Source organism: Festucalex cinctus, chromosome 1, assembly GCF_051991245.1.
Source record: "Festucalex cinctus isolate MCC-2025b chromosome 1, RoL_Fcin_1.0, whole genome shotgun sequence".
In the NCBI taxonomy this organism is placed as follows: domain Eukaryota; kingdom Metazoa; phylum Chordata; class Actinopteri; order Syngnathiformes; family Syngnathidae; genus Festucalex; species Festucalex cinctus.
In genome coordinates this window covers 25,234,374-25,258,857 of record NC_135411.1, presented here as the reverse complement: position 1 = coordinate 25,258,857, position 24,484 = coordinate 25,234,374, and the positions used below count along the sequence as shown (strand labels likewise).

At 39.0% G+C, this 24,484-nt stretch overlaps 1 protein-coding gene and 1 long non-coding RNA gene across 2 annotated transcripts; one reads left to right on the top strand and one right to left on the bottom strand.

Annotated features, from left to right (window-relative positions):
• Positions 1 to 4,328: 4,328 nt before the first annotated feature.
• On the bottom strand, positions 4,329 to 21,950 carry LOC144021294 (ATP-sensitive inward rectifier potassium channel 10-like). Its single transcript, XM_077525457.1, has 6 exons — positions 21,606 to 21,950; positions 12,456 to 12,801; positions 11,246 to 11,457; positions 9,942 to 10,073; positions 6,754 to 6,931; positions 4,329 to 5,148 (listed from the first exon to the last, which is right to left on the bottom strand). Exons 2-6 carry the CDS (start codon positions 12,799 to 12,801, stop codon positions 4,775 to 4,777), a joined length of 1,242 nt encoding a protein of 413 aa, XP_077381583.1. The 5' UTR covers positions 21,606 to 21,950; the 3' UTR covers positions 4,329 to 4,774.
• On the top strand, positions 6,441 to 11,781 carry LOC144021308 (uncharacterized). The gene is made up of 2 exons (XR_013284102.1): positions 6,441 to 7,140; positions 11,206 to 11,781. It is a non-coding gene; the product is annotated as an uncharacterized LOC144021308 (long non-coding RNA).
• Positions 21,951 to 24,484: the final 2,534 nt, after the last annotated feature.

Sequence of the window (24,484 nt, the reverse complement as noted above, 5' to 3'; positions counted from 1 at the left end):
GGAAGTGGGCGGCGACGGAGCTGCCGGACCGCAGCTGTGCGGAGCCGGTGTGGATTGACAAAAAAATTGACAGGTCCGGAGCACGCAGTCAAGACGCACCGCACCGCAACCGCACCGCAACCGCACCGCAACCGCACCGCAACCGCATCCAGTGAAAACCCGGGGTAACTTTGACAGCACGAGTGAACACCAATTCTTTCAAAGATGTGGATAAGACCAACTGAAGGCCCTCTTCTCCTTTGAGTGTAATTCTCCGATACAGCCCATTGTCCTTTAAAGGCAGAGTCTGCCGGTTTTACTCTGGAAAAGGCACTTTTTACATACAGGATTTAAACAAACAAATTACTTCACAATTTAGAGATCAGGGCTTGTCTTCATTTCTGTTGGTGATTTTGTCCTGAATACCCCCCCCCCCCCCCCCCCCCTACACTTATTAAAACAAATTGCGTTTAAACTATCTTTATGTACACTAAAACTAGATTTAGGATTAAAATGCATGATAAAAACAGAAAGACAGCTAGCCGGGGCCACGCCACGGTGAGTAGCCTGCGTTAGGGATGCATCGTCAGTCGACAGCAAACAGCACAGCAAACAAAAATTGTTCAAACAGAACATGATACCTCACAAATGACAACCTGTGCAGCCGCCCATGTTGCACAGACCAGAAAGCGTCACGGTGCATGACAACAATGAGGCAGCTTGGTAAACTTTTATTCACATTTGCTTGAACTGGTATCAACTTCAATTAAGCCAGTATTGAAATTAGCAGCCTATGGGTTAAGGTGTGACTTTACCTCTTACAGTATTTATAGTACACGTCGGGTACACATCAGCAGGTTTTGGACTCAAAACAAAATGTCAGTAGTGTTTTTTGAAAACATTTTGTACAAAAGTACGCATCCAATGTGATGACCACCTTGCACTCCCGGCCTCTTCATGAGCGATGAGTTATTGGACATACAGTACGTAGGGATGTCATGATAAGGGCAATATCGTGATATAAAAACTGCCACAATATCGTCGTCGTCATGTTCACAATATTTCAAAGGAACACATCTGTTAAAAAAGTCAGGTTGATTTCCATTTGTGCAGTTCTAGCACCCTCTAGTGGCTAGTTTATTTGTGCAATTTAATTTTCATTAAGGATGTTTTGGCCTTCTATGTTTAAAATCTATGCTAATTGTCAGATGAAGGCGAACCTAATTTGCTTGTGAAACGATCAATGTGTTCTTGCATTAACAAGTAAGTGCCACACTATTGTTATTAGCAATTGTAGATGGTTTATATGGATTGTTATGTACAAAAGCACAATATTGTGCTTTTTTTTAGTATGAGCTCTCTTTTTTTACAATATTGTCATCTTTTTTAAATACCGTTATTATTATTATTGTATCGTGACCTTCATATCGTGATAATATCATATTGTAATGTTTGGATATTGTTACATCCCTAACAGTACGTGCTTCTGACACAAACTTAAATGTTTGGGAATTTTGCACCGTCCATCTGTTGCGTATACATGGTCCAAATCTGGTAGCAATAGGACAAAATCCTAAGGACAAGTTCACTTTTGAAGATGCCCAAGAAAATTTGTGAAAATGACACTGAGATTTATGCTTTAAAAAAATAAAAAAAATTAAAAAAAAGACAGACTTCCTGTGCATTTTTTGAGCATGTCTTTTGAGACTTTTTTTTTTTTTTTTTTTTTTTTGGTCTACTCATGATAGCCATTCCTATTCAATGTTATGTTACTTCGTGAAACTGGCTTTGGGGCAGAATTTTCCAAAATGTCATGTAGCGATTCTAGTGTTTTGTGGTTCAAGGCGACTCAACACATTTTGCCACCATCCTCCACCTACAATCAACTCAACCTTAACTCAACTCTACTCAGACACAAAAAAATGGCTGCTTCAAACCAAAATAGCAAACTTTCAGTGGTTTAGTGGCCATGGTTTCTTGAGACTTTTTTTGTGGGTCTACACATGATTGACGTTGCTATTAAATATCTTATTACGAATGGAAATTGGCTTCTTGGGCTAAATTTTCAAAAACAAAAGGAACATTCAGAAGGGACACCACCAAGGCAATTTTGACCAAGCTAATGTTGTGGCCAGTGAATGTAAGGTAACAACACATTGTTTACATAGTCAATGGCACATAGTCCCCAAAAGTGCGTTTTCGCCCTATATTTTACATGTGCAACACAAACTGAACACTTCACTTTAACACTTGATACAAAAAACTCTCTCACACACACACACACACCCACTGTGTACAATGTACAGGAAACCAGTGACAGGTGTCAGGGGGGGAAGTTGCGCGTGGGTGGAGACTTTTATGAGTCACTGAAATGTGGTTTAAGGGAACCGTTTCCAAGCAATGTTGTGTCAATATTTGAATTTTCTCAGCTACTGATAACCACAGACGCACTATTGTCTCGAGAAAACAGCACATGATACATTAGGCCATGTTAAGGTGTCTCATGTTAAATTTCCCAACGTGTTACTATTTTTTTATGATATGAAGTATGTACACTTAACACAAATATTTAAGAAGAAAAAAACATCCCCACTTCAGGATACAAAAATAGAAAGGAGTGTTAAGGCCACACAGAAAACAAAACACCTTGAATAAAGTGTCAGTCTTACAAGAATAAGGTCATAGTGCTTTTTAGGAAAAAAAAAAAAAAAAAAAGTATATTTTATACATTTTTAAGACTAAAGTTGAATTTTTGTAGTCTTTATTATTTATTTTTAGTTTTAACCTTTTTTTTTAATGAAAAATATTTAAAGACAACTCCTCAATATTATGAGTGAGTACCGATACAAAGTATCAGTATCGGGCCGATACCTGCGTTATTTCAAGGTATCGAAGAACATGAAAGATGCCGATACTAGATACCGATACTTGAAGGGGAAGTCAACCCAAATAATTTTCTTGATAATAGCTGTTTTTCCACCAACAAGACCAGGAACTTTGAGTTCTGGGTAAAGGGAGGTCTTGTTTGTAAAAGTTCAGCAGGGAATTTAGAATTGTGTTTCCACAGCGTCTTCGAGGTCTCGGTAATTAATTCAAATGAGTTTGATTGAGTCCAGCCGATGTAAAAACAACGCCCCCAAAATTGACCAGTCAGCCCTGGTCATATATGGTCTATATTGCAGTACTTAACACAACAGCGAGTCGTCGTACATGTCAGATAGCAAGAAAGGTCTTTGTTTACAATTTATCGACAGTTGTTCAAACAGAAATTTGGTGGCACAAATGCACCTTCAGGCTGGTTTGTCAACCGCCAATCAACACCACAGAAGAGCAAGGAAGAACAATATGTTCAGTCAGCTTTTGTGAAGTTGCAGGTTATGTAGAGAGCAAATGTCATTGTATACTTTTATACAGTACAGTATAGTTGAGTGCAATTTTTTCTGATGAAAAACATTTATTTTTGGTGTTTTGGGGTCTGGAACAGATTAATTGTATTACCATTCATTTCAGTGGGGAAAGATGATTTGAGGTAAGAGTGTTTGAGAAGTAAACTCCAATCACCTCATCTCAAGGCACAGCTGTATTTTTGAAAAAAATGTATGAAAACATTCTCATTATATTTTGAAATACAGTGAAAATAAATTAACTTTTTCTCCTGAAATAAAATGTGTTTTTTGTTGTAATATGGTTGCGTAAACTAACTTTGTTTTTTATTTTTTGGAAAAATAAGACTGGAAAATACAGTATCTTTATTTATTTTTTGATTTGTATTTTTTAGAAAATAAGATATTTTTTTAAATAAATCTAAAAAAATAGAGAATTTTATTCTTGTAAGATTATAGACTTTTAAATGTAAAAAAAATAATAAGTGCCCCACGGGGACACAAATAAATTTCCATCCATCCATTTTCTTAACCGCTTACTCCTACAAATAAATTTGAATTAGATTCTTGTAACCACCCCCCCCCCAAAAAAAAACCCCCAAAACAAAACAAAAAAACAGTTGCCTATATTTAAACTAAATAAAATCACTACTTATTTCACCCCCCAAAATGACTTTATTTCCATATTAAGCGTTTTTTTTTTTTTTTCTTACAAGTATTTTTTATTCTATTTTTCTCCCCCAAAAAGCATTCTCGAATATCACAAGTTTTTGGTCTCGTAGTTGAGTTTTTCCTTGTGGCCCTAATATTCCTTCTCTGTCTAGATTAAAAAGACTTTTCAAGGTGTCCAATAAAAGCCACCCCGACAGGGGGCACTATAAGGCCATTTCAGTCAATCAGAAGCATGGAGACACTTGTGGAAAGGCACCAATGGCAAATCGAGGGAATTAAAATATATTTTTAAAAAAAAGTGCATATCAAAGCAACAGGGGGCGGTGTAAATGAAGTGAAAATAGAAAGTTTGGCGGAGGGGAATTGGGACAATTCAGGGTGTGAAAAAGTGGAGTTTGCAAAAATAAATATTGGGACGCTTAAAGTGAACATGGAGTTGGACAAAAATATTGGGACACTTAAGTGCGTGAAAATATGGAGTTGGGACAAAAGAATCGGCACACTTGAGGGAAGTGGAAATATAGAGTTTGGAAAGAAATATTGGGAACTCCAGGATGTGAAAATGTGGCTTTCATATTAAAGTATTGGCACATATATACATTTGTTACAGTTGCTCTTTAAGAACCTGTGCCACCTCTTGCCAGTTTATCTTTCAGTGCTATTTGATTTTCCTGAGTTTCCGCTCAGGTTTTGTGAGGCAGACGGCACCCCAGTCCAGAAACAAGTCCCGCATGATCAGCTCACACGTTGCTGATGCGAACGCTGACGCGACCTCGCTCCTCCCGGTAGCTTTGCTCCAGGCGGATCTTCTCCGGGTCGGACCCGTCGGCGAGTTTCCCGCCGCCGTTGCTCTGGTAGCTGTGTCGCTGGCTAGCCGACGGCTTGAAGACGGGCGCCGCCTTGCTCTTGGCCACCTTGTCGAAAAAGGCGAAGTCGGCCACGTATTTGCCAGACGGCGATAGGGAGACCACGGGCGGGAACTCGTAGCCCCACAGGATCTCGTCGGGCAGGTAGGAGGTGCGAACCTGGCAGGTGGCCGACGTGGGCTCCACCGTCGCGCTCAGGATGACCAGCAGCTCAAAGTCGGCCAGTTCCGGATCAGTCCAGCCGCCGCCTGGATGGAAAGACTCATGTAGTCACCATTACAGACTTTTTCCTATTAAAAAACATTGACAGTAGCAAAGAAATGCTGCTTTTTACAAAAAGTCACTTGAGAAAACAACTTTTTTGGGTTTTTTTTTTTTTAAGTATTATTTTTTGGCTTTTTGCCTTGGATGGGGAAAATGTAAGCACAATTCTCTCTCTTAAAAAAAAAGACTTTATTCTCATATTATTTTTTTTCTCACTAAAATGTGATTTTTCCTGAAATAAAACTCCAAAAAATTTTCAGATTATTGTTTTCAAGAAACTTGATACCTCCCCCAAAAAATATCTTGAGTCAAACATTTTTCAACAAAAGAAATCAACCTGCGCCCCACAAAAAGACTTATGAGTAAATAATAATAATAAAATTAATAATAATAATCAAAATCTTACAAAAAACTAAAATAGAAATGTAATTAAATGTAATATGAATATTTTTTGTTAAAAATGAAAACATTTTTTTTTACCCCCACATAAGTGTCTTAAAAGTATGACACTTTTTAACAAAAGAAATCAAAATATTCTCTCTAATAAATAATTAATGGCCATAAGTTAAAAAAAAAAAAAAAAAAAAGTGACTTTCTAAAATGAAAATGTGAGTCATTTGACTCTAATTTTTATTTGCGAGTCAGATTATTTACATTTGTATTTTAGACAGTCCATCCATCCATCCATTGTTTTGACCTCTTAATCCTCACAAGTGTCACGGGGGGTGCTGGCGCCTATCTTAGCTGGCTCTGGGCAGTAGGCGGGGGACACCCTGGACTGGTTGCCAGCCAATCGCAGGGCACACAGAGACGAACAACCATCCACACTCACACGCACACCTAGGGACAATTTGGAGCGCCCAATTAACCTGCCATGCATGTCTTTGGAATGTGGGAGGAGACCGGAGTACCCGAAGAAGACCCACGAAGGCACGTGGAGAACATGCAAACTCCACCCAGGAAGGCCGGAGCCTGGACTCGAACCCGAGTCCTCAGTACTGGGAGGCGGACGTGCTAACCACTCATCACCATGCCACCCTTTTAGACAGTCATGCTTTTTTTTTTTTTTTTTTTAACTTATGGTCACAAACTGTATTTTTTTTTTCATTCCAATAAAGTTGAACTCTCCTGAGATTTTAAGGGGGAAATGTTGTATTAACAATTGTGGTTGAAAGTTTACATAACCTTTGGTATGTCCTTGTGTGATTATAAAAAGGCCTAATGCTCATAAAATTTAAAATACTGTGGCAATAGCTTTGATATTTTCAGAGGCTGAAGTTGACATGAGCAGAGATGTACATGTGAATTTTGGTTTGATTCGCCGAATTTTTGTGTCATTAAGCGATGTTTAGCTAATGTACATTTACAGTTGTGCTCATTATTTTAGATACCCCAAGGCATGTAAACTTTCCAGCACAACTGTATGTGAGGAAGAAAGTCATACTAAAAGTTGCATTTTGTACTATATCCAAAAAAAAAAGAAGAAGAAAAAAAAAAAGTCTTTTTGTGAGTGTAAAAAAAGTCTTGTGAGAATGAATTTTTAGGAGCACAATTTGGTTTTGGTGAAAAGAGCGGCAGGCAGGACTCACCCTTGGCCGCCCAGGCCCTGAGGGGGCTGTCGTCGTCGATGACATGGTAGAAAGTGAGCGGCAGGATGAGGAAGGGGCTGTCGCTGGAAGTGTCCACCTGGAAGGCCACGTTCCTCTGGTCCAGGCGAACCGTCTCGCCCTCCTTGGTCAGAGACGACTGCAACAGTTTACCCGTCACCTGGACACACCGCCGACACCCGCTGTCAACTTATTAGCCTTTTGCTTACTTGCACACGAAGAAGACAAACTATTGACATTGCACTTTCTTTGAATGAAAAGTAGAAATTGATTTATTAAGAAAGAGATCCTGTAGAATATCTCTGTCTGCCTGGATTACAACTCGTCGGTATCCGGGACCGATGACAACAATAACTTCTGCTCCATGAGGTAGGATGACTGTTCTGTTCACTTTCGTGCTGAATGGTGTATTTCGACTTTTTTTGGTTGCTATGTCCATCAATCCATCCATTAGCAGTTACACTTATCCTCACAATATTGATATAAATCATTTGTGAATTACGTTTGATGCTAGGAAATTCGGGTTGTTTTTAAAAAGTTTGCGCACGACGCGGCGCTAGCTAGCAGCTAAGCTAAAACCGCGCCTCCTACTTACGAGGCATACTGTCTAATAATTGCTTATTTTCATACACTTCCATTACAATTTGGACTTTTGTGCTGCTTGGAAATGAAACTAGCTATTTGTGGAGAAATCTCAAAACGGACAAATAAAGTCCAACTGTCTAATATCGTCCATATCTCTAGATTGAGCCTGCCGACATGCGGACCCTTTTGCCGAAGCCGGTCACATACAGACTAATGCATACTAAATGCAAATAGCTTAATCTTAATTTGGAATGGAAATCTGGAATTTTCAGTTTTGGTTCCGATTTAGGCTACAGTGGAGTACTTTAGTCACAGTGCCTCTAATACTCCAGATAGAAAGCTCATCTTGGACTTAAATTGAAGATTAAAAATGTGGGATGTTTTTAATATACATTTGAGGCAGTGAGATGTTCAATAAATTTTTTGAAATGGATCACCTTTGATGGTAATTTGTCAGGCGGAGAGACATTTTTTGGTCTTTTAGGATATGCTGAGTGTCATATTTGAGAACTGAAATACAGAAAGCCCATGATTATTTTCCTGCTAGTTCCCCCATGTGTCAGGATGCACCATGCAAAATTTTAGACTTGCCTTGACATTTGTAATTACACAATGTAACCAGAAGCTTTTCCCAAAAGGGCTGTTTTTTGGCCCCTATGACCAAACGGTCCAGAGTTGGGGGTGGTCCCTGTCAACTTATTAGGCCCAAGGTATGAGATAATGGGAAATCATAGTCAAAAAAAAAAAGGTAATAAAAAACATCCTGAGGAGTGGACCTGGCTCCCAGCCTAACAGTAAGGTGTGTAATGTGGAATGAGGTCATACTTTATTGCTCTTAATATTCAACCATCGAGCACCACAGGTTAACGAACCCCCCTGTCTCCCATCTCCCGTCTCCCAAGTCCCGTCTCTTTTTTCATCCAAGGGAATCCCCCTTGGATCTCCTTCTCTGGTACACTTAGCCAACCGTCCTTTCAAAACCAGAGCTCAACACTGCCCTCTAGGGTAGTGTGCTAAATTACATCTTATAATTCAACTAAATTGCCCTGGAAAGGAGGGGAATGAAGGTTAGCCGTAGCAAGACGGAGTATCTGTGTGTGAATGAGAGGGACCCAAGTGGAAGAGTGAGGTTACAGGGAGAAGAGACCAAGAAGGTGGAGGAGTTTAAGTATTTAGGGTCTACAGTCCAGAGCAATGGAGAGTGTGGAAAAGAAGTGAAGAAGCGTGTGCAGGCAGGCTGGGACAGGTGGAGAAAAGTGTCAGGTGTGATGTGTGATAGAAGAGTTTCAGCTAAAATGAAAGGAAAGGTTTATAAAGCTGTGGTGAGACCAGTGATGTTGTTTGGTCTGGAGACTGTGCCACTGAGGAAAAGACAGGAGGCAGAGCTGGAGGTGGCAGAGATGAAGATGCTGAGGTTCTCTTTGGGAGTGACCAGGTTGGATAGGGTCAGGAATGAGTACATCAGAGGGACAACACATGTTAGAAGCTTTGGAGATAAAGTCAGAGAGGCCAGACTGAGATGGTTTGGACATGTCCAGAGGAGAGATAGTGACTATATTGGCAGAAGGATGCGGAGTTTCCAAATGCCAGGCAGAAGATCGAGAGGAAGACCAAAGAGGAGGTTTATGGATGTAGTTAAAGAGGACATGAAGGTAGTTGGTGTGAGAACAGAGGATGCAGAGGACAGGGTGAGGTGGAGGCAACTGATTCGCTGTGGCGACCCCTGAAGGGAAAAGCCAAAAGAAGAAGAAGAAGTGCATAAGTGTCATTAATCAAATACAACGTAATTCAAAAGAAAATATATGGTGCTACACAAGCACAGAAATCCACGTTATGGAACAGTCTTTTGATGTTTGTTTGTTTGTTTGTTTGTTTGTTTTTTGACAAACAGCTAAACTAAGCTTGACAGTTAACCTGCTCTGGAGCAGGTTAGGTCTGCAGTACAAATTTCCATGGTTACTGAGTGGGCGAAATGACAAAGGCTTTTCCTTAATCCGGCTTGATGGGATACCCCCCTGCTCAAATGACACTTTATTCTTATTCTTATTCTAATTCTTATTATTATTATTATTATTATTATTATTACTGTTATTGTTATTATTATTATTGTATTTATTTTACACTTTGCTAAAAAAAAAAAAAAAAAAGAGAGAAACTCATAATGTTCCACTATCCAGAAAAATTGCCAATGTTGCACGTTCCTAAAAACAAACAACTGATTGCGTACCTTCCCTTCAGACAAAAGACTTATACTTCCCTAAAAGAGAGAGAGGGAGAGAGAGACTACTATTACACTTGACTAACAAGAGGACAAACTTTTTATGTTGTACCTTCCTCAAAAACAAAAAGAAAGCGAAACTACTAATGTAGGTTACGCTTTCCTAAACAAAAAAACAACAAAAAAAAACTACTGAGGTTGCTTTCCCAAGAAGACAAACTATTTATGTTGCAATTTCTCGAAAAAGAATAGAGACAACTGATGATGCAATTTTGAAAAAAAAAGAAAAGAAGAACTCTTTCCTTAAAATAAATACAAACTTCCACTGGTGTTTGGCAACAAGAAGACAATCCTTGTGGATACTCGCCTGACAGCCGAGCAGGAGGCTCTTTCGCATGTTGGCCACCCGGATCATGAGGCACGGGCGTCCCTCCTGCGTCGACACCACGGCGTGCTGGCTGAACTTCACCGTCTCGCCTCGCTTCTTCGGACGGGCCACCTGGCGGACGACAACACCCGATTTCAACTAAAGTCGCCGTTTTATCAACATTCAGACAACATTCTTGCAACTCCGTAAACAAATACAGTGCAGCTCAGCATCTGTTTAGCAGATGTCATGTCACTTTTACTGCTGCATAACAATTACAACTTTAAATTTGTATTTTCTTCTTGGGGGGCGGGGGTCTCAGGTCTATTGGTCTATCTGTGTTAAAAAAAATAAATAAAAAAAAAGTGAAATTTCAGAAAATCCAAATGTCGGATTTTTGGGAAAAAAAAATTCAACATTACGGCAATTGGCTGGCAACCAGTTCAGGATGTGCCCCGCCTACTGCCCGAAGCCAGCTGGGATAGGCTCCAGCACCCCCCCGCGACAGTTGTGAGGAGCAAGCGGTTCAGAGAATGGATGGATGTAATATTCAACATTATGAAAATAAAATTACAGTCTTAAATCAAAAAACGCAGAGGGGCGTATGTTTGTTGGAGTTTGTACGTTTTGAGAAAAAAAAAGTCATCCAATCCAATTTTAAGCCACAATATTGCAAGTTTTTGGGAGAAAATGTTTTGTTCTTATTTTTTTTAGTTAAAACATAGTTTCTAGAGATATTTGAGAGAAAAAGGGTCTTTTTTTCATGTAACCTCGAGATTTTTTTTTTGTTTTTGTTTTGTTTTTTTGTTTTTTGTTAGAAAAAGTTTTTTTTCCGTTTGCTTTTTTTTTTTTTTTTTTTTTTTTTGGTTGCCATTAGTATATTTTGAGAAAAGATCTGTTTTAAGTGGCAATTTTGTGTTGTCTTTTTTTTTTTTTAAAGAAGAAAATGTTATTTTCTTTTTTTTTTTATTTAGCTAAAAAAGTAATTAATCTCAAGGAGTTTTTTAAGAAGTCATTTTTAAAGTAAAAATTTCACAAGAATAGTTGTATTCTTTGAGAAAAACATATTACAAAAACAAGATTTTATTTTTAGAAAAGTAATTGTACCCTTATGACAAAAATTGATCCATTAAGTGTTGATGAACAGGCGTCTGATGTCTAAACTTGAGTTGAGTTGAGTAATTTTACTGCCCAATTTAACCTTTTCTTCAATGGGGGATGTTCCCCATATCTCCCGCCCCCTCCCCAACTTTGCCCGCCACAGCTCACCCAGTAGGTCCGAAGCGAAATAGCGAAGCCTTCACCTTAGCCAGGAAGGTTCCAGTGATGAAGATCTCCATGAGCGTGGTGATGAGCAGCTGGCTGATGAGTAGGACGATGGCGACGGGGCACTCCTCGGTGATGCAGCGGAAACCGTAGCCAATGGTGGTCTGCGACTCCAGCGAGAAGAGGAAGGCGCCCGTCAGCGTCTGCACCTGCATCACGCACGGCGTGTGGTTGGACGGCGGCTCGAACTCTGCAACCACATTTGGATTGTTGTCAGACACTACAACCATTTTTCTTGTTCTCTCAAAAAAAAAAAAAAATGTAAAAGGCTAAAGGGGCAGTGTGTAGAATTTTTCGATTTTCAATGTTCAGTCATTTTTAAAAACTACTATAAATTTTAAAATATGCAAAAATAAGTATTCTATAACATCAACATACATTTTTTAAGTAATCGTGGGTCTAGTAATCACTCATTATTATATTACATAGTGTTTATACAGGCCTGCAATTTGATGATTTTTCCCATGGAAAATGTGATGAGAAAAATTCAATAAAATTACATTATTTTTCTGAACATTGCTTGGAAAAAAAGAGTGGCCTTTAATCTTTGTTAATTCATACTTAAAAATAAATAAATTTAATTAAATTCTTACAAAATAATGACTTTTTCTCATGGAAAATATGACTAAAAAATTGAAGTACCAAAATATATATATATATATATATATATATATATATATATATATATATATATATATATATATATATATATATACATATGTATATAAAAAAAAACAGATCCTTTTATTAAATATTTTCATTTATTAAAGGATCTGTATGCAATTTGTCCCTTTTTTACTCACGACTGCCACCTCTGGCCCGCAGCGTAACTGCAGCATCCGTGTTCATGCTGCATGAGCGAGTATGTGCACGATCTTAAAGTGACAGCCAGAGTTGACCAACGAAGACATGACTTCAAATGAGGTAAGAAAAACTCCGCCCCTCCCCAAAGAAGCTGTGGAGTGTGCGGGGTCCGCACACTCGATTATAAAGGGAAGATAAGAGCTGATAGGTGCAGTCAGAGTAAAACATTCTGGGCTCTTCGTATTCATCTGGGCATTGTGGAGCATGTATGATGTAGAAGCAGCTTTAACATTACCTTTTTAAATGGCACAATGCACCTCTAATTATTTTAATTTTATTTTTTTTAAGATATCCAGTGTGAAATCTCCCCATTTTGTCCCTTACCGAGCAGGTCCCCATGCACCAGCGCCAGCAGGTACCACAGTACCCCGAACAGGAACCAGGTCCCGGCAAAGGTGGCGGTGAACAGGAAGAACTTGTAGCGCCACTGCATGTCCACAAAGGTGGTCCACAGGTCTCGCATGTACAAAGACCCGCGCCCGCTGACGTGCTCGATGCGGATGTTGCTGCGGCCATCTTTGGACAGCACTCGCCGCCGCTTCCGCAGCGTACCGCCGGCGTTGGAGAGGCCGCCGCCCAGCAGGGGTTTCAAGACGTCCGTCTGCGTCTGGGAGTGGCACACTTTCTGGGGGGAGGAGCTTCGGGAAGAAGGCGGGGTGGCGGACGTCATCTGGCGACGAAGACAGAAACTTAGTAAGTTTCATCGAGGCTCTCTTGGAACGTTTGTATACAGTAAATCGCATACTTGCACTTCAGCAACTGTGGATTCACATATTTGCTCTTTTTTTTAGTATTTTATGAGACAGAAAGTCTCTCATTAGAACAAATTTCATAACTAATCTCACAATTTATTTTTTTTAAAGCTTGTCTTACAACATGAAATTTAATAGCAACCATTTTCTCCTCGCTTCACCTGTCTTAAAAAAAATAAAAAAAAAACTCCTCCAAGAGAGTTTGTCTGAATGTCCTCAAAGTTTAACCGCAGATAAAAGACAAAAATATGTTAAAGTGGAAATCAACCTTAAACATTTCTAGACAATATGTTATATGTGACCTCACTAGTCTAAACATGACATTCTGATTAATATTAACATTTGTGGAATATGAGTTATGAAACAAAATTCAGCCATTTTTATCCATCTTAGGCGACAGCCATATTTGCCATTTGCTGTCGACTGATGATGACATCACAGTTGCTCAAAGCTCAGGCAACGACCAATCACAGCTCACTTGTTTTCTGAAGCTGAGCTGTTATTGGTCGTTACCTGAGACCTGAGCAACTATGATGTCATCTTCAGTCGACAGCAAGCGACAAAATGGCCGCCCGCTGAGATGGATAAAGACTGTTGCATTTTCCTGTTTAACTTATATTCCACTAACGCAATATTAACCAGAATGCCATCTTTAGACTAGTGGGGCTTCATACAACATATTATTGTCCTTCCTGTGAATTTTACAGCATAGGTTCTTGAGACTTTTTTGTAGGTGTATTCACGATGTACATGCCTGCCCCCCAAAAAAACAGTGATACTGTCACTGTGGGCTGATTTAAAAAAAAAAAACATAAAATAAATTGAATCCATGGGGCGCTACATGTAATCAGCTATTGCAATTGATTCAGGAAACATGACATCACAAAGTTGTCAGTTTTTGCTGGAGCTGTTAGTTTTATGGCTTTATGCTAACGTTGCCAAGCATAGCTTCCCCACGCAGAGGCAGACAAACGCTCGACTGTACTGGCAGCCATTAGACACACTAACTTGCGTCCGAGCGGTCGCCGATCCCGGCAGGGAGGGGACGGCGGACAAAAAGAGGAGACGGCGGGGAAGGAAGAGAAAGAGAAGCTGCGGTGCGTTAAAAGACAAATCCGGTGAATCACCAAGGACGAAAACACTGAAGGTTCTTGTCTGACGGGTTTCGCCATTCAGGGCACAAAGAACGGTTGGTCTCTGACTGGAAACTAGAGACGACTGGAAGCGTTTGATAGGAAAAGTGCCAAATTTGCGCGGATACTTCCGTCTCTCCACCACTCATCACTTATTAGCCGAATAGAAAAACATCCAACTGCACTCAGCTCTCACGAATAATACAATCGCTTCCGAAAATATTGGAACGAAAAGGTCAAAATGTTTGTTTTAGTTGTATTTCGGTGTCTGATCAAAAGATGAATATGAGACAAAGTTTCCGATTTCCAGCTTTTATTTCATGGTGTATTGAACGCCTCGGGACAGTGCACCTTTTCGTTTGAACACATCCACTTTTCAACTTTTTTGAGTAAAAATATTGGAATATGTGACTGATGGGTGCTCGCAGTTGCTCAGGTGTTGCCTTACAGATTGATTGCTTCAACATTCGATAGGGCTTGTTTTCCGCTTTGGGTTTGACCTGTGAAAACTGCATTTTCTGCTCAGCAAACATGAAGATGAGCGTTTCCAGCAAAGCATTTTGAAGCTGACAGAAGAGTGGAAATCGATCAGCTTTATTGCACAAACATTGGACATACTACGATCTGGAATATCCTGAAAAAGAAACTACAGGCGTACTTAGCAAAAGACATTGAACAGACATTGTGAGAGCTGTGACGAAACACCCAAGACAACAATTAATGTTTGGATTTTGGAAAGATGTACAGAGATGAGCCATGGAGGTTTTGGAACAAAAATAATAATAAATAATATATGGACTGATGAGATGAACCTCTACCGAAGTATGGAAAATCCCAAACATACAAGCTCATCTGTCTTGTCATGGCTGCTTCACTAATCTTTATTGATGATGTAACACATGATGGCAGCAGCAGAAAGAATTCTGAAGTCTACAAAACTATTTTGTTTGTCTGTCATCCAAACTATTTAAGACCAGCTTCGTCATTCAATAAGTAATAATGAAGAACAATCATCCAACGCACACAATGGAAACACGACAACAGACTTCATAAGGGGAGAAAAGTAGAAAGGTTTCGACTGGCCAAGTTAGTCAGCAGACTTTTAAGCCAATATTTTCGGATTCCTTTCACATCAATTCAATCTAATTAATTATGGAACATCAATTCTTCTCAAATATTAAGGACATGATAAAAAAAACCCACAAACATTAAATTCAAAATTACATTTTGCAGAGGCAGTAATTGATGATTTAGTTTCTTAATGAAAGTAAACGCGTGTTATAATCACTTAAAACATTGACATCAGCAAGGATGAGATGAAAATATTTTCATAATTCTATTTCAATAATTGGAAATCTAAATTAAAATGTGATGAATTGCATTAAGTCAGAGCTTTCATAAATGTAAGAAAATACTTTTGAATTCAAGTGAACAGGAAATTTCAAGAAAACAAAAGATACCAAAAAAAATTTACCTTCAGAATTCTATTTTATTAATTTATGGGTAAAAAGAGATATTAAAATAATCAATTCATGGTTTTATGAATCGATATCAGGCTCGAAAAGGAAAATCGATTTGATATTGATTATTCGATTTATTCGATTATTATTGATTATTTGATTATGATTATTATGATTATTCGATTATTCTTATTTGTATTCTTATTATTATTATTTTATTTTTATTTTTTTTAACCCAGCCAAAGCGGTTATTGCAAGTGTGTTAAGCCACCAGATATTAAACTGAGTTGTTTCACATCTTGATGTAAATACCCTTAAATAAAAGCTGGAATTCTCAAATTTGTCTCCTAATCATATTTTGATCTGAAACCCAAATGTCTTCAGCATACAACAAAAACAAAGGAACTGACCTTGCCGTTCCAATACTTTTGGAGGGGGCCGTATGTGAACTGACAAGCATGTTTACATGAGTTGTGCTATTGTGTGAATGGGCAGACCAATTCATCAACTAGTTGTGTTTTGGTTTGAATGTTAAGACATTACATTAGTTGTGTGAATGGAGGCCGCCCGGCAACCGATGACATAACCAATCGTCTTTCATTACGTCACCTTATTGGGGGGCCGAGACCCTGAAAAGCTTCACACTCACAATGACACTATTCAAGAGGCCGCACACACGCACACACACACGCACACGCGTCCAATCATATTGGGAGAGACCTCTCGGCCAGGATGTATTCCATCTCCATGGCAACGACGCCACTCGCCGCACTTGCCCGCTTGGCGATGCCGCTCGTCCCACTCCCCAATCCAAACTTTTTGTTTTCTTTCCTTTTCGGCCCCCCCGGAGGACAAAAGCGACGTTTCCTCAGTCCTTCACTCCCTCCCCTCTCTCTCTTTCGCTCTCACTCGCTCTTTTCTCCTCTTTTCCTCTCTCCGTCCTTTCCTTCTTGTGCCTCCTCTCCTCCGTCCACACAGGAATGCTTTGTTTGGCTCACACATGAAAGACACAAAAGACGCCATTGACAAAAAGCATCCCAGTGTGTGCGCGCGCACGCGCCTGTGTGTACGTGTGGGCAGGCAATTACACGTGAATGTGTGCGTGTGAGACTGTAGGCAAACTTGTGTTTAGTGTTTGCGAGACTGAAAGCAAACTCGCATGTGTGTGCGTGTCAAGAAAACGAGAGTAGCGCGACAAAAGGCCCTCGTTAGTATTCCGCTAGGAGGAGTGACCGACCTCCATCGGCCCAGCTGCGCTACAGCAACACGTGGGCTTCACTAGAATTTGTGAGAGTGTTCAAGTTGTGTTGAGTGAGAGTTTCATTCGCGTGTGAGAGGAAATAATCAAGAGGCGGGAAGAGTAGCCAAAAATTGTATTCACGTAAGAGCAGCGTTACTTCAAAAATAATATTACTCAAGTAAAAGTAAAAAAAGTAGTCATTAAAAATTTTACTCAAGTAGAAGTAAAAAAAAAAAGTATCTTTTACTGCCTGAACATTATCTGATTTATTTTTTAAAACAATGTAATCAGACAGTCCATTCTGAGGGGAAAAATATGGAATCACTCCATTTTGAGCAGAAAATAAGGACACACCCAGTCAATTTCCTTTCCTTAATAGGGCACCTGCCTCAAATTACATTTGCTTGTTAGTCAGCAGTTAAAAACAGTGCAGTTATCACACCTTGGAGGGCTGCTGGACCAAGTGGATTGGCAAGAATCATGGCTCCAACAAGGGAGATGTCTCTTGAGACCAAAGACAGGATTATCAAACTTGTTGAAGAAGGTAACTCACGTATGGTTGCCAAAGATGTGGGCTGTTCACAGTCAGCTGTATCGAAGATCTGGACCAAGTACAACCAGCATGGGAAGGTTGTGAAAGTCAAGCGTACTGGTAGACCAAGGAAGACATCTAAGCGTCAAGACAAACAACTAAAGACCATATGTCTTGAAAACAGAAAATGCACAACAAAACAAATGAAGAAGAAATGGGAGGAAGCTGGAGTCAATGTATGTGACAGAACTGTGCAAAATCGCTTCAAGGAAATGGGATTTACATACAGGAAAGCTAAAAGGAAACCATCAGTGAGGCTTCAACAAAAAAGAACAAGACTGCAATGGGCTAAGGAGAGACAATCATGGACTGTGGATGACTGGATGAAGGTTATCTTCAGTGATGAATCACGAATCTGCATTGGACAAGGTGATGATGCTGGAACTTTTGTTTGGTGCCGTTCTAGTGAGATTTACATCCAAATTCCCACAGTCCGTGATGATATGGGGCTGCATGTCAGGCAAAGGCACTGGGGAGATGGCTGTGGTTCAATCTTCAATACATTTTGGACATTTTGGACAGCTTTCTGATCCCTTCAATTGAAAACATGTTTGGGGATGATGAAATCATTTCCCAAGATGACAATGCATCATGCCACAGAGCAAAAACTGTGAAAGCATTCCTTGGAGAAAGACGTATCCAGTCAATGTCATGGCCTGCAAATAGCCCAGATCTCAACCCAATTGAAAACCTGTGGTGGAAAAGGAAAAAAATGGTCGACAGCAAGGTTCCGACCTGCAAAAATGATCTGGCAACTGCAATCAAAGAGAGTTGGCACCAGATTGATGAAGATACTGTTTGTCACTCATCAAGTCCATGTCTCAGAGACTGCAAGCTGTCATAAAAACCAGAGGTGGTGCAACTAAATACTAGTGATGTGTTTTGATTGTTTTGTCTTTGTCTGTTTTTCATGATTCAATTTTTTTTCCTCAGAATGGAGTGATTCCATATTTATTTCCCTGCACTTGCTCTATAAAAGTAACATGTACTGACCAGCACAATGTTTTTCTTCATTTCTTTTAGTGTTTCTGAAAGCCAAGATGTTGCACTTTGGAATGACCTTACAACTGTTTCATGCTTTTTATCTGAGTTTGATCTACAGAATAAAACGTCTGAGTGAGTGCTCGTCCAAGACTGCTGATTCCATACTTTTTGCTAGGGGTTGTATGAGCTCACTTTAGTAGTGTGAGGGGAAGAAAAAATCAATATAGTGCGTAGAAGAGCAGTTCAGTCCTTTGAATGAGACCATTTCAGTATATTTGAGAGCAATTCAGTAAGCAGTCATAAGAGTGTTTCAGTTGAGATCATGAGAGCATTTCAGGATATTTGAGAGCAATTCAGAAATTGTGATTTCAGTTGAGAATGTGAGACAGCGTTTTAGCTGTGTGTGCACAAAAATTCATTTAAGTCGTGTGGGTTCCTGGAAAAAAAATTATAAGAGAGCATTGCAGTATGTGTGAGAGCATTTCAGATATAAGTGGAGTGTAGTAGGGTGTGTGGTAGCATTTCAGTAGAATGTGAGATAAAACAATTCAGTAGCAAGTGTGAGAGTATTTCAGTATATTAAATGAGAGAATTTCAACATAATAAATGAGAAAATTTCAGTATGGAGTGTGACAGTATCTCAGTATACGTTGTGTGAGAGCCTTCTGTAATGTGTGAGAACTATTTGTAGCGGATGGGAGAAAGAATTCAGTCCTGGTATGAGAACGTTTCAGACAATTGTATGAGAGCATTTCAGTCAATTTCCTGAAATGCCTTTTGATACTTTTTGCCGCATTAAAACGTGGATGTCGTCGCAAAATCACAAGTAGAGCAAATCATCCCGATGCCCCTGAACTCATCATATTGTGGAGAAGTACATTATGGGAACTCAAGTTTACAGTGTATTACTAATTATAAAAATATGTATTTAACTATTATATTTGACTTAAGGTCTAATTTTGCATATCAAACAGTTTTTAGACATTTGATTGAGATGAAAAGTAAAATTATAAACACGTTAATAAAAACAATCAAGTTAAATATGGCGAATCTGAACTGTTTGCAACTTAAATTTGAAGCGAAAATAACAGAAAAAGAAATAAACATTTATTTAGTGATAATTTCAGTAAATGACGTTTGATATTTTTCATCATAACAGTAATGTCATCATGGGTTTTGAAATACTGTAATACATTACATTAAATTGTTAAAGTAGTTAAAAAAATACTAATTCACAATCACAGCTTTTGAAATACTACAATACTCGATACAGTAAATATACAAATATTGATTTTTGATTAACTATCATTATAAATACATATATTTTATTATATTAATAATAAAAAACAAGGAACATAAAAATGTAACATGTAATTATTATTATTAATGCTAATGAGTAGTAAGTGATGAGTTAAAAATATTTTGAGATGTTTGATTTGAATACACAAGTGCATTTCTATTATTTATTAATACCAATAATTCGGCAAATGATACTTCATTTTATGTAGCGCTTTTCCACCTTACAAGGCCCTCAAAGCGCTTTACATGTTGACTACTTCTTCACGTACTGATGACTCGGCATCATGAGCAACTGGCGGTTCAGTGGTCAACACGGTCACATTGCCTGGAATCGAACCCGCAACCTCAGGGTTGCCAGATGACCACTCTACCACTTGAGCCATGCCACCCCAGTAATATATTATGAGAGAAGTAACCCATAAAGCGATTTAGTCAATTTGGGTAAAAATTAGAACTGTCAAACGATTACATTTTTTAATCAGATTAATCACATCGTAGAATTTTGATTAATCATGATTAATCACTGACTTAAAAAAGCTTTTTTTTTCCCCAACATTTTTGCCCGCTGCGCACGCTCATCCTGCTTTTTCTAATCAATTAATTATTTGCATAATTTAAAATGGGAAAAAATTACCTACAGCATATGTAAACATTTATTAAATGCTTTACTTTAATGCATGTACAGTGGAACCTCTACTTACGAACGTCTCTTCATACGAAATTTTCGAGTTACGAAACGCCTCAACGGGAAAATATTGCCTCTTGTTACGAAAGAAATTTCTAGATACGAAAGGTAAAAATGCATTACCGAACGCAACATACTTTCGGCTATGGCTATTTCCTACCATAGGTACCTACGAGCGTAAATACTAGATCGGTGTTTGTGCATCGTTCTGGCATCCCATTGGCTAAGAGGAACCTTCTACCATAGGTATGAGCGTATACTAGGTCGGTGTTTGTGCATGCTTCTGGCATCCCATTGGCTTAGAGGAACCTTTACCATAGGTATCTATGAGCCTAGATACTATACAGTGTCCTCATCATTCATCCCGCGGCCCATGAGGTGTTCGATAGTTTTTCGTAAATGTATGAACTAACGGCCAACGAATGTGTGCAAAAATTCAAACAATTGGTGATTGATGAAGGCACAGTAAGTTTTTAATTACGACGAGACGGGCCTTTTTTTTGGGGGGGGGGAAAAAGATGCCTCGCCATGACGTTTCAGAATTTGTTTAAAAGAATCGCCCAGAAAAAGTGTTCACCAATCGGGCGTTTGCTCACTAAGATGATGTTTGCCTTGGACATTTACGAAGCATTGTTAAAAAACAAAAAAAACAAAAAAACAAACATCCTTGGATCAGTTCTTTGCAAAACACCAGGCAGAAAAAACACTTCTGAGAGAGAACATGAACCAAAGAGGGCAAAAAACAGCAGTTAAAAAGGTAAATGACCATCATTTTTATTCTTTACTCTATTCTTTGTTTTTTACATTATGCACAACTCTCATTTATTGTGCAATAATCTAATTGTAACATGTATTTGTTACATGTTTTGATGCATTTTTATGCTTTATAAAACATTTGTGTCTGAATTTTGGGAGGCTCGGAACGGATTAGGGCATTTACATGGAAAATGCGTCTCTACTTACAAAATTTTCTACTTAAGAACTTTCTTCCGGAACCAATTAATTTCGTAAGTAGAGGTACCACTGTAGTTATGTTTATTGCTCAAACTCCAACAGCTACCTTTAATGTAACCATCCACTGTTGGCTAAAAAGGATCATCTGCGGTCAAAATTAATAGTGTGATTAATCTGTGGTAACACAATGATTAATGCAATAATTTTTTGTGATTAATTAATTAGTTAACGCTTTAACTTTGACAGCACTAGTAAAAATATTTTAAAAAAAATTCCAAATATTTTATTTATATGATTTAGGGGAGAGATCCCCTCAAAATTGTGTGCACATACTACAAAAAAAAACAGCAAAAATTATTCATAAGGTGAACTTACCTTTTTAAGATGGGCCTGTGTTGAAAGGTTGGCTTGCGAGAGGACTTTGCGTGGCGTCAGCCGTTGTTGCGCATGGTGCCGGTCCAGTTCGGGACCGTGCGGACGGTCCCTCTGTCCCCTCAAACTCTCGCCACTGTGACCCCCTCTGGTCCCTATAAGCGGCCGCTCTCTCTCCCTCCCGTGCGCCTCGTTGTTTTCCCCCTCCCGGCATTCCTGTCGCGTCCCGCTCACATCCGAGCCGTCACCTCTGGAGCGGGACCCCGAGTTCTACACCGCTGCCGCCAAGAAGCGGGAGCGGGGTCGTGCACGTGGAGTGGCAACCGCACGTGCACGCTGCCCCCGCCCCACAGCTGTCGACCCCCCCCCTCACAGCCGCCCCTGTAAAACGAAAACAAGACACAAATGCTCTTTTTTGCAAGCCATTCATGAATGAAACCGAAAGAGTTGGCCGGTACGGAGCGTCCTGTTTGGGCTGAAAGGCAAGTGATCGTGAGGCGAATGTCAGCCCTTAGTCTCCTCGGGATAAGGTGACCTGGCATGATTTAAGGGCACGCTCTACCTCGGCCAGTCCATCCGTGCGCCGGCCCACTTGACTGCGAAAAAGTGTTTGGGAAAGGAGGCCTCATGCTGGTTAATTCTTAAAAAGCGCCACTTTATAGAAATTGAACGACTAGAAATAATCCATAAAGTTAAAAAATAATAATAATCTGCACACTCGTTCATAAACTCCTCTCATCAGTAATTCACGTTAACAACCACCTGGCACAATTGAAATAAACTGGACAACTAGAAATAATCCACAAAACAAAAACAAAAGTTAACGACACATACAGTACACATGCAATGTATGTACATGATGGTAATAAAATCTGAAGCACACTCAGACTCCAACTTGCACCTCAGAAAAAAATGAACAACTAGAAATCATCCACAAATTAAAAAAAAAAAACACAAAAAAAAAACATTCGGTCACACATTTCTTCTCATCACTTTTTCATAATAACCGCCACCTTGCACGATAAACAAAATTGGACAACTAAAATAATCCACAAAGTAGAGGAAAAAAGGCCACAATAAAAGCACACGCGGCATACATGTCATGTTGTAAAGTCGACGGTCCCTCTTGACTGTTATTTAAGACAACCGCCACCATGCACGATGGATAACTGGACAACTTGAAACAATCCACAATAAAGTAGAAAAAACAAACAAACAAAAAAGAGAAATCCAAAGCGCACTCAGTCACACACTCCTCTCATCACTAATTTATGACAACCATCACCTTGCACTGTGACTGTCCTGTGCGAGTTATTCTGAAGAAGCACCACTTTGTAAAAAAAAATTAAGTAAAATCAGCTGAACCACTAGAATTTATCCACAAAGTCAAAATAACAGCCATGACATGTTCAATATACATGTCATATTGTAAGGTCGACCGTGTCTCTCGCCTGCTATTCATTACAACCACCACCATGCGTGATAGAAAACAACTGGACAACTATAAATAATCCACAATGTAAAAAAAAATGGCCATGACAATGTACAGTGAGTTGTAGCGTCTGTGTCATATAATTAATGATAATATATAATGTTCATTATAACAGACACCTCACACAATACAAATAAACTCAACAACTAGAAATAATCCGCACTGTAAAAAAAGAGACCATGAAACATTTGGTCACAGAATGTACAGCCTGTTTTGTGTAAGTAATGCAACAGCTCCTCTCACTAGTTATGTATGAGTAACTACCACATTGCATAATGCAAATTAACTCAATTGGAAATAATCCACAAAGTAGAAAAAAAAAGTCCAACGCACACTGTCAACACAATGTATGTGTCGCATAATTAATTCTTGCCAATTTTTCAAATAAATAAATAAATAAATAAATAAATAAATAAAATACACTAAGTAAAAAAAAAAAAAAAAAAAAAAGTGTCTACAATACAATTGGTCACAAAAAAACAGTACGCGGCATACTGGATAATGAATACAATGGTGCCCTCTCTCCAGTTATTCATACTGTGTATGCGTGTGTTCTACTTTTGCATATTGATTAGCTGTTGCTTTGTCCTCTGCTTCACTTCCACTTCTGCTTCACTTCCACTTCTGCACTCCATCGCTTCCTCTTCTTCTTCGGACACCGCCGACGGGTTCACGGAGAGTTCGGACGCGCTCCACAATAACTCTTCTGTGGTGACATCACACAAATAAAAACCAGAGAAAAAGCAAAAATAATCAATCACAAGATATGCTGACTAGGCATCATCGACTATAATCAAGTGTGGCCTTCAGGTACTTTTAACACAAATTCAAGCATTTATATACAGTATCTGCCCAGCTATAGTGTAGCTAGTCAGGGGTTGCATTGAGTGACAGTCAGAAAAGATAGCTTTGCTCAACAAAACAATTGAGTGAATGTTTGTAGGTTATTATTGTTTACTTAAATCCATTCGATTATCAACTACCTCAAGTCAATTGTTGCCGTTATGGGCAGACGTGAATCAGTTTTCCTCATAGCTGAACAAATGATTGTGTCTGTCTAGCTAGCAATCAATCTGTTTACAATCCACAGGCACGATGATGTTGATGAATAAATGAACGGAACCAATTTCACCACCAGGTGGCGGCAGTCCTCCACTATTGACAGAGCTGTGTGTGTGTTTTTGTTTGGGTTTTTTTTGTTTGTTTTTGGCATTTTCATGAGAAACCAAAGATGAAAACTGCATGCACTTTCAATCTATTCAAACATTTAACATCCATTTTGGTTCATATTGTGTAATGGACAGGTCACTCTTGTGAAAGAGATTTTTAATCTCAATGAGTTTCGTAACTGGTTAAATAAAGGAATGGAAAAAATGTAGGGCTTGTCTTT

What these genes read in the sequence shown, in the direction of transcription:
- LOC144021294 (XM_077525457.1), bottom strand. Translation starts at nt 12,801, where the DNA reads ATGACGTCCGCCACCCCGCCTTCTTCCCGAAGCTCCTCCCCCCAGAAA. An exon ending in GGTGCATGGGGACCTGCTCG is followed by an intron (nt 11,458 to 12,455) that starts GTAAGGGACAAA and finishes ATGTGGTTGCAG; the next exon opens with AGTTCGAGCCGCCGTCCAAC. An exon ending in GCCTCCTGCTCGGCTGTCAG is followed by an intron (nt 6,932 to 9,941) that starts GCGAGTATCCAC and finishes CGGTGTGTCCAG; the next exon opens with GTGACGGGTAAACTGTTGCA.